The sequence below is a fragment of the Hippoglossus stenolepis genome, chromosome 17 (genome assembly GCF_022539355.2).
Source record: "Hippoglossus stenolepis isolate QCI-W04-F060 chromosome 17, HSTE1.2, whole genome shotgun sequence".
Taxonomy (NCBI): domain Eukaryota; kingdom Metazoa; phylum Chordata; class Actinopteri; order Pleuronectiformes; family Pleuronectidae; genus Hippoglossus; species Hippoglossus stenolepis.
The window spans coordinates 9,968,390-9,978,137 of NC_061499.1; the positions used below are offsets into that span (position 1 = coordinate 9,968,390).

General features: G+C 44.9%; 1 protein-coding gene across 2 annotated transcripts; it reads left to right on the forward strand.

Moving 5' to 3' along the window:
- The first annotated feature begins 6,652 nt into the window (after nucleotides 1-6,652).
- hey1 (hes-related family bHLH transcription factor with YRPW motif 1) lies at nucleotides 6,653-9,514 on the forward strand. 2 transcript variants are annotated; one of them, XM_035183443.1, is made up of 5 exons: nucleotides 6,655-6,861; nucleotides 7,027-7,102; nucleotides 7,240-7,323; nucleotides 7,459-7,540; nucleotides 7,829-9,514. In XM_035183443.1, the coding sequence occupies exons 1-5, from the start codon at nucleotides 6,776-6,778 to the stop codon at nucleotides 8,488-8,490; spliced, it is 990 nt and encodes a 329-aa protein (XP_035039334.1). In that variant the 5' UTR covers nucleotides 6,655-6,775; the 3' UTR covers nucleotides 8,491-9,514. The 2 variants fall into 2 exon arrangements, with proteins under 2 accessions (XP_047200202.1, XP_035039334.1); XM_047344246.1 differs by having other exon boundaries at nucleotides 6,653-6,861; nucleotides 7,240-7,540.
- The last annotated feature ends 234 nt before the right edge of the window (nucleotides 9,515-9,748 follow it).

A 9,748-nucleotide genomic window follows, 5' to 3' on the forward strand; every position in this document is an offset into this window, starting at 1 on the left:
GAAGATCAGAGTGCAGATGATGGGGGAGTGTGTTCAGGTCGTCTGAGTTTCCTGCAGACGAAAGGAAAAAAACACAGACATCAGTCATGATCTGTGCAACATATGTCCATCAACTCTGCTGTCTGAGATCTATCTATCTATCTATCTATCTATCTATCTATCTATCTATCTATCTATCTATCTATCTATCTATCTATCTATCTATCTATCTATCTATCTCATCTGTCCCTCCATCTGTCTGTTCGTCCATCAATCATCCATCCATCATCCGTCCGTCTTTCATTCATCCACCCATCACTCCATCCAGCCATATAAATACATTGAAACATACATATACATGAATGTGTCACGAGCCCACAAACAACAAAAAGTTAATTTGGTCCATATTGACATATTTGTTGGTTTCCTCTTGATGGTAACCACCACTACGTGTGTGACACATGTTTGGTTAAAAAGTTAAAAACATTATCGACACGCCTACTCGCTCGCTGTGATTTTCTTTTGACATTTTCCCACTGCATTCTCACACGGGCTCACTCTGACATTTTCTGGACATTGTACCAGGGTCCTGGCAGGAAAAGTTCCAGAGAATGTCCGGAGCAACTGATATGATATTTGCGTCATCATCACCGCCCCTCTGGATGATATCAGGGAAACATACGGAGCTCCGTCCATGTCTGAGCGCAGCGTGTGTTTCTGTGAGTGATGGAGGGACAGAGAGGGGAGGCCCTCGAACACTTCCCATGGGGAGACCAGACAGAGATGAGTGTCAGTGGGTCAACTTGGACACATCCTCTACTTCCTCAACACACACACACACACACACACACACACACACACACACACACACACACACACACACACACACACACACACACACACACACACACACACACACACACACACACACACACACAGAGTCTAGAATGGGGAGAAGAATACAAGTCGTGAGGGGTGGAGGAGAGGACCCCAGTAACTGTCGGCGATAGACAAGGGCAAACAATGAAACCACGTCCACACCCCCACCCTTGTGAAGGACAATACTATGGTATCTCTCTCTCTCTCTCTCTCTCTCTCTCTCTCTCTCTCTCTCTCTCTCTCAGGCACAATGGTCGGGTGTCACACGTCTGGTGCATATTTAGCCGTCACTTCCTCTGCCTGTCAGGGGAAACAAAGTTAGCCTTCCTCAGGGCTCCACACAGCTCTATTTATAAACAATAACAAGGCTCGCCCTCCGCAGGGTTTCACCAGAGAGCAGCTCGACGCATTGTTTTGAGCGGACGAACATCTGTCTGTGGCGAACCTGCAGACGCCGCAGTCCTCTGTGTCTCAACATGACTCACACCTTCAAAAACTGCAAGGCTTGGTTTAGCAAAGCCAAAGATAAGCATGTTACACAGAAACATGTCTCCACGCAAAAATGTGTTTTGTTTATTGTTACTCAACTTCACTGTGAGGAATTATGATGATGAGCTGTTTGTGCAGGGGCGGACACAAGCAGGCTGTTTTCACATTCATCTGCTGAAGATGGAGAGTTTATCCATGCTCACTTTAAATGTGTAGGTACAGATCTGCCACAGCTGGAAGCCAATCACGACACAGCGTGCTTCTATTGCAAGTCTGATGTGGGAACTATAGGATTAGGTTGTTACCTCTGCCAAAGAGGTTGTGTCCATTTTACCCCTGTCATTTTGTTTGTTTGTTTGTTTGTTTGTCTGTTTGTCAGCAGTATTACACAAACACTACAGAACAGATTTCCATTAAAATGGGTGGAAGGTTGGGACATGTGCCAAGAAAGAACTCATTAAATTTTGAACAAAAAAAAGTTTGCTCCAAACATCCAGCCAGTGATTACATTGCGGGATAGTTTAAAGCAACATTATGCAACTTAACTTTTCACAGTTTCAAAATGATTTTTGATGGTACACTAACTTGTTTACATTTCTCCAGTCTTTCTGAAACGCCACATTGTTAACATTTTTCCATTTGTGTTATTGCATAATTTAAAGAAACCTAAATTAAAAGATGACCAAAACCAACAGATGGAAATGAATCAACGTGTGAGGAAGGATTATTTCCTGCTTCTTATTGTGTTTTGTACAACGAAAGAACAATAAAACGGACAACTCAAAAATGAAAGGTTTGTGTTTTCCAAGTTAATCAATCATTCAAGTAATTTCCAAATTAATAAAGCATGAAACAAATCAACAAACAAATATTGTATTTCTGTATTTACACCATTTGCATGTTCCCATAAGTTAAAAAAATATATATATATGCTTAAAAATAAAGGTTTCTGTACGGACTGCAAACCCAGTCCGACTCAGTCAGGATCTGATTCAACTGACCACAGATGAGGAAATTTAACTGATTCTTTAATAATTGATATTTCTGCACAAATTCTAAAAAAGATAAATAACTTGAAACCTGAACAAAAAACTGAACAACTACTTTTAGAATCTCTTTAGAAGCCAGTCGACAGTTAAGGGCATTTTAAGGCAGAAAGGTTTCAGTATTTATTATTTAGTTAGCAGTTTAGCATGACTGTGTTTGGTTTAAGACGAACTAAGGGTTCCTGAACGTGATATCAACATCATTCATCAGTGTCAGTCTGTCAGCACCGCGGCCCAGCTCCATTTACACTCACTGAAGTCATGTGGATCCACATCAGCTCGCTGCAGGAAATCAAATCCAAACAAACTAATACAACTAAACACACGGTGACATGTGGACCATTGTGTAAATATGCACAGGAGAAGTATTACACTCAATGCAAAAAAATATATAGACTGTGCTGAGCAGTGAGGGGGATTTATTGGTGAAATATCCCTTTAAAACAACTTCAAAGACTAAATGTGCACACACTGCATAACTCCAACCATTTACATTGGGTGAGACGGACTAGACTCAATTTATGTCTGCACTGATGACATGTTACTGCTGTAGAAACACAGTCACGGCTCATAAATAAACTGAAATTCAAAAAGTTTTTTGTATACAGCGAGAGAGAGCAGAGGATGTGGAAACAAATCATTTTCTGGCCAAAAGTTCAAGATCATTTAATATTTGAATGTTAAATAAACGTATTTATCTCTCTGTTTAGAACTGACCCTAAACCATGTGTATCAATTTACAGTGTCTGAGAGTATCTGGCAGCTCAAGAGAGGCTTTGGGGAGGCGACAGTACCTGTGAGTTCAATTTAACAGGAAAGTATTGATTGAGGAGGAGAAAAGACGGATGGAGGATTGAATCCAAGCAAACAGAACAGTAGAAAATACGTCAAAATAGAAAGTAAGACGAAGAGAAAAGCAACCCAGGAGCAACGGAGGTGAACTGTCACTGCGACTCTGATTTGCTTTGGCCCCGAGTGTGATGACCAGTTTGGTGGCCTGATTTGCAGTGGGAGAAGGGAGAGCGAGGAGGCTGGGATTTGATAATGTTGTGTTGCGGGCCCTCACCTTCAAAGGGCGGCCCCTGAAAGGCCCTACTAATCACAACATGTGATGAGACCGGTAGAACAAAGACAGCCGGGGCAGAAAATAACAGCGTGGGAACTCTGGGTGAACTTGAAATACAACAAGGGAGCTCACCCCCCACCTCCCCTCCCACTCCCCCTAGTCACACACACACAGACACACACACACACACACACACACGCACAAGGACACGCACACTCACACGGAGCCAGAAACTCATGTGGATGCACACCTGTGTTTATTGTGACAAAGGCCTCAGGTTGCATGAACTTAGACGTGTGTGTGTGTATGTGTGAGTGAGTTGTGGGAGCTGTTTTCACACACACACACACACACACACACACACACACACACACACAAATCATATATAGGCATGTGGTTGAATGTATGAGTGCATCTGTGTGTCTGTCCTGCTTTAAGCGCAGCCTTGTACAACAACAATAAGATGAAAACAGCCCTAAGTGCTTCCTCTCATTCATATGTACTCTCTCTCTCTCTCTCTCTCTCTCTCTGTGATGACTGGTACGCCTTTGGTTTCTCTCGGCTCTGATAAGGATCAACGTGTTACTGTGTGTGTGCGTGTGTGCATGCGTGTGTGTGTTTGTGTTAGCGCTGACTGATCCACGATTTACTGTTAATCTTTATTAGCGCAAGATAAAAGTTGGCAAAGGCGGCGTATTTCATTTATATTGCAACATTGTTTTCACGTCTGATGAATCAGGGGTTTCACGTTTACTTATTTTCAAAGTGCATGTGTTCTCGCCTCATTCATTGCCTTTCATGTTTATTTGCCTGAAGTTTCCCATGATGCATTATTTATTGTGAAAGATGACCTTCAGTGACATTTTGAAACATAATTTTTCCTTTCAGACAGTTTTGGACAAAATGTCATCGTGCTGCCAGTACCAATTGGTTTCAATGTGGATTGCAAACAATGAAAACAATGCTAACAAGCCAATGTCTTTGAAATTGCAAATAAAGTTGTTTTACTTCCAACTCAATTCTTTCTTTTCTCATATTTTCACATGAGAATCTGAGTCAATCTTTAAGTGAATTTACATCAGAAAAAGTAGAAAAAATCACATTGCAAGTAAAAGTCCTACATTCAAACTTTTACTTTAGTAAAAATAGGCCAGAGAAGAACTATTTACAAAACAAAAGTCCCATCATGCTATACGTAAACCGAATTTCACTGCTTTACTGATCAATTATATTTATTATGACATAATCACAAAAGTATCTAGTATCAAAAACAAGCTGAGAAAAAGATATAGTGGAGTAAAGGTACAACATCAGCCTGCAGGGATGTCAAAAGTAAAAAAAAATAGATATACTGAAGTACAAGTACCTTAAAATTGTACTTCAACTACTGCGTCTGTGTGATAACTGGCACAGTAAGACAATCTGCATGTTGAAGTTATGTAACAGTTTATCTCGGCCTGGACCACATGGCCAAAAAGGATATCAAGTTATTAAAAAGATATAATAGATAGTCTACCATGATAAATTATCTAGATGGAGACTTTTGCTCCAGACTGAAATTGTGGTTTTAAACTCGTCTTTATGAGCAGAGAAGGATAAACACTTGATAAACAGCCAATCTGAGGTGGATCAGTTATGTCTTGGACCTCCTCACTGTGCTAAAGCCTCATACAATGCATCAAGACATCACGAGGCTGTTATTATGACGACAGTTATATTGTGGGATTCTTTTATCGCCCATCAGCCCTCAGCTTATCTGGTGTAATGATATTGTATCAAAGTGCTTTGACATGACTCAGCTGGGTCCCTGCAGGAGACCCTCAGCTGCGGAAACACGAGCCCTCAGTGTGTACAAACACACACCAGCAGCTCTGTCACATTATTTGGAGTGTGTGGGTGTGTGTAGGTGTGTGTGGGTGTGTGTGTGTGAGTGAGACCACAACAGGAGCCAGTGGTGGTGTATATGGTGCTGATGTGGAAACGCGCATCATTATTCTGCTCTTTTGTTGGGCGCGCCCTGCACGCACTCCTTGAAGTCGTGGCCGTGCATGAGGTCTCTCTGTGGGGTAAGATTAGACCCGTCGGCTTCCTCCGGCTGCGGCAGCTCTCCCTGTCTCTGCCTGAGTCAGGATTGGATTACAGGTTCACACGCTCGCTCGCAGACCGCCCGTCGCCCCGACCAATTGCTCCATTCATTCCAGCGCCGGAGACGGCCGCCGGCCTCTGATTGGTTATCAGCGTCGGTTGGGGAACTTTCCCACGGCCAGCGCGTGCTGACAGCCGGCCAGCCACTCCTCATCACCACCGGGACATGCACGAGGGAGGAGGAGGAGGGGGGGAGGAGGAGGAGGAGGAGGGAGGAGAGGGCTTATGGGTGGTGGGTGGTGGGGGGACAGGCACGGACCGAAAGTCCATTGGACCGCTGTCAAAGTCTCCCCAAAGATCCTCTATGCTTGGAGAGATCAGTCACTCTGATGTTAAAGGGGTAGTTCACCCAAAAATGAAATGTACTCATTATCTACTTGGGCGAGAGCCTGTGTGCAGCGTGTGCGTGCGAACGTGAACGTGTCTCCAGAGGAGGCTATCAGAGGACATTTAGGGTAAAAGCTTGGTGTTAATGACGCCGTTTCATCTTGGACGCTGCAATGAGATTGAGAAGGATGCTCATCACAGAAAGAGCAGTTTGTGTTTATGTCCTTTTTCAATTTCTGCATGTAGTGATTCACATGGTAAGATAGATAGATAGATAGATAGATAGATAGATAGATAGATAGATAGATGTACTTTATTGACCCTAAATTGGTAAATTGTTGTGTTACAGCAGCATGTTAAATATAAAGGGCCCATTCTAGGGTAAAGAAAACAATAATTTGTACAATTTAGATGAAAAACACTACTAAAAAGATCACTAGGATTATAATAAATTCAATTACTGCCAATAAATCCCTTTCACCATAATCTTAAACACTGGACCTTTATCCTTAATAACGATCAAGGTTAAGGAAGTGTCCATAGTCTTCAGAAATACCCTCAGAGTGAGGGGTCTTCAGTGTTTTCCGCCTCCTCTCAGTCTCGGGCCTAAAGGGGACGGGCTCGGGCCCAACTGCGCTGTCACTCAAACACCGGACCGGCGTGCGATTGGCTGGCCCTGCCCTCGTCCCCGCCCCCTGCTGGCGGCCAGCAGCGTTGAAATGACACCGTGGGAAAGCGGCTGCGCTACAAACCGAGACGCTGCGGGCGAACCTGGACTCGCACACACAACACAACACTGCACAATACAGGACTTGTACTGAGGGACTATTGAGGAAGAGTCAAGATGAAGAGGAACCACGACTTCAGCTCCTCGGACAGCGAACTGGACGAGACCATCGAGGTGGAGAAGGAGAGCGCAGATGAAAATGGGTAAGTTAGTTTTTTTTAAGACCCTTGACTCTATTTTCTATTTTCTCTTATTCCTCGTGATTCACGTTGATAGATAGTTGAAGTCCACAACTCTGTTATTGTAAAAACACATTAAAGTCTTTATGTATCCTCTGACTCATCCTCTTTATTTCTTCTCCTCTTCAGGAACATGAGCTCCCCCCTTGGCTCCATGTCTCCAACCACATCCACTCAGGTGCAGGCGAGGAAGAGGCGTCGAGGAGTAAGTGGATCTTGTTTTTGTTTTTTTAAAAACGTGTCAGTTGTTGACCCAGTGAATGAAGCCTGCAGATGTCGCCACGTGCACAGATATTCCGCAAACAACGAGACTAAACGAATGTGTGTTTTGTTTTTGATCAGATTATCGAGAAAAGGCGTCGAGACCGGATCAACAACAGCCTCAGTGAGCTCCGGAGACTCGTCCCCAGCGCCTTTGAGAAACAGGTATTTAACTACTACTGCTCTAACGTCCCTTATACAGAGCTCACTTTTAAAGTATGGAAATATGAAAACACTTTTATTTATTTATGCTCTTTTGGTTTATTTGTATTTAACTTATTCTTCTCCCCCTCATTGAAGGGCTCAGCCAAACTGGAGAAAGCAGAGATCCTGCAGATGACTGTTGACCACCTGAAGATGCTTCATGCAGCCGGAGGCAAAGGTACGTTGGATTGTTTTATTGTTACAGAAAAACACCTCGAACTTCACATTCACACATTTAAAAGTTCTTAAACTGGACATTTAACGCTTAAAAATACATGAATGAACAAATAAATGTCCAGATTATACATTTTCCTTAGACACATTATTTGCTTTTCCACATTCGTCCCAAAGCCGGGGACATATTGATTCATGTCAGAACTCCCTCTATTCTGGACTAACTGGTTTAGTTGTGTGCTGATGAGCTGACCTTTTTAACTAATCCACTCTCCTCTCGCTCGCCCCTCAGGCTACTTCGACGCCCATGCCCTGGCGATGGACTACAGGGGTCTGGGTTTCAGGGAGTGCCTGGCGGAGACGGCCCGCTACCTGAGTATAATCGAAGGCCTGGACAGCACGGACCCTCTGCGGATCCGTCTGGTCTCCCACCTGAACAACTACGCCAGCCAGAGGGAGGCTCACTCCGGCCTGAGCCACCTGGCGTGGGGCTCTGCCTTCGGATCCCCTCCGGCCCACCTCGCCCACTCCCTCCTCATGCAGCACCAACAGGGCGCATCTCTGGCACCTCTACCCCGCAGCGCCACCAGCAGCCCGCAGACTCCACTGTCGTCTACGTCCACCTCGTCCACCTCCTCCTCGCCGTCGTCCTCCTCGTCGGTGGCAGAGACTCACATCCCGGGGAGACGCAGCACCAGCGCCACCACACACTCAGATCAAGGCCTCATCAGGGTGCCCCCCACGACGGCCGCCCCTACCACCATCCTGCACCCGGCCCTGGTCCCCTCATCAGTGTCAAAGCTCTCCCCTCCTCTCCTCTCCTCCCTCTCGGCGTTCCCCTTCCCCTTCAGCGCCTTCCCCCTCATCTCCCCCGCCACCATCAGCCCCCCAGGCCCAACATCCAGTGTGGGGAAACCCTACAGACCCTGGGGTATGGAGATAGGAGCGTTCTGACTGAGGTGATCCCCTCGACACGATCTACATAGAGACTCTACAGCCGAGCTGGACTTTCAAGGACAAGACTTTTTCTCTTCCCTGCTCAGAAAGTACTATTTTTTCTATGATCCCACAGAGGACACACATAGCTATAGGATGTTTATTTTCTTGCTAATGCATTGTGTAGGAGAGAAAGCAGTGAGAAGGGAGACCACGGCTAAAAAGCAGCAGGAGTGATTTATTGTGTTGATTGATCTGTGTTCCTGCCCACCCCTTTAGAAGTTACACCCACCACTGTCAGCCAATCAGGAATGGCTTTTCCAGATGGTCAAGCAGTTGCCGTCCGTCAAGTTCCTGGGTGAAACCGTCCCCCTCCCCTTTGTTCCCCCTGAGCTGAAACAGCCAGTGTTGATGCCCTGGTTACACAGAGAGGCTGGTGCGAGAGGAGGGTCTGAGGTGCTCTCAGAGTCACCCCCCTTTTTAAAGCATTTTATGGGGTGGAATAACCGAAACCAGGTGTTTGTTTGACTAAATACTGGGAACAAAAGTTCGCTACCAGCTTGGTTGAAACAAACTTAACCATGATTTACCCCTCGACCTCTGATGCTCGGCTGGTGCTCCATTGTTTGGGCTCACTTCCTCAACGTATGGTTCCTCTCTACAGTAAATTCTCTCCGCAACAATCCAAGCTTCACATATGTTTTACCAGTTTTTTTCTCATGTAAATGATGTTTGGGTGATTTTTATCACCTCGTCTCTTGTATTTGCAGCATCGTCAATCAGTATTTACCGAGAGGGAGAGGGTTCACAGCTGTACACTTCAGTTTTTCTTTTGTCATTACTGTCTTTAGAGACATTTAGAAATCGTAGCCTCTCGTTTCCCCCTGAAAGTTTAACGTGTTTCCTGATAAACCTCACTGTCAGATTGTATATTTTATGGTTGTATAAAAACACGAGTGAGCACTGACAAAAAAAGATTTTCAAAGTTGTTGTTGTTGGTGCGATGACAACTTCCCTGTAATAAAAGAGTTCTGATACATCACTTGTGGCTTCAACAGTGTGTTTATGTGTCTGTGTGTTCAAGACCGTGTGGAGTGTGTGTGTTTGTGTGTTTGTGTGTGTGTGTGTGTGTGTGTGTGTGTGTGTGTGTGTGTGTGTGTGTGTGTGTGTGTGTGTGTGTGTGTGTGTGTGTGTGTGTGTGTGTGTGTGTGTGTGTGTGTGTGTGTGTGTGTGTGTGTGTGTGTGTGTGTGTGTGTGTGTGTGTGTGTGTGATGCC

Coding starts and splice junctions, on each gene's coding strand:
- hey1 (XM_047344246.1), top strand. CDS start 6,776: ATGAAGAGGAACCACGACTTCAGCTCCTCGGACAGCGAACTGGACGAG. Junction 7,103..7,239: donor CGAGGAAGAGGCGTCGAGGA/GTAAGTGGATCT, acceptor GTTTTTGATCAG/ATTATCGAGAAAAGGCGTCG. Junction 7,541..7,828: donor TCATGCAGCCGGAGGCAAAG/GTACGTTGGATT, acceptor CTCGCCCCTCAG/GCTACTTCGACGCCCATGCC.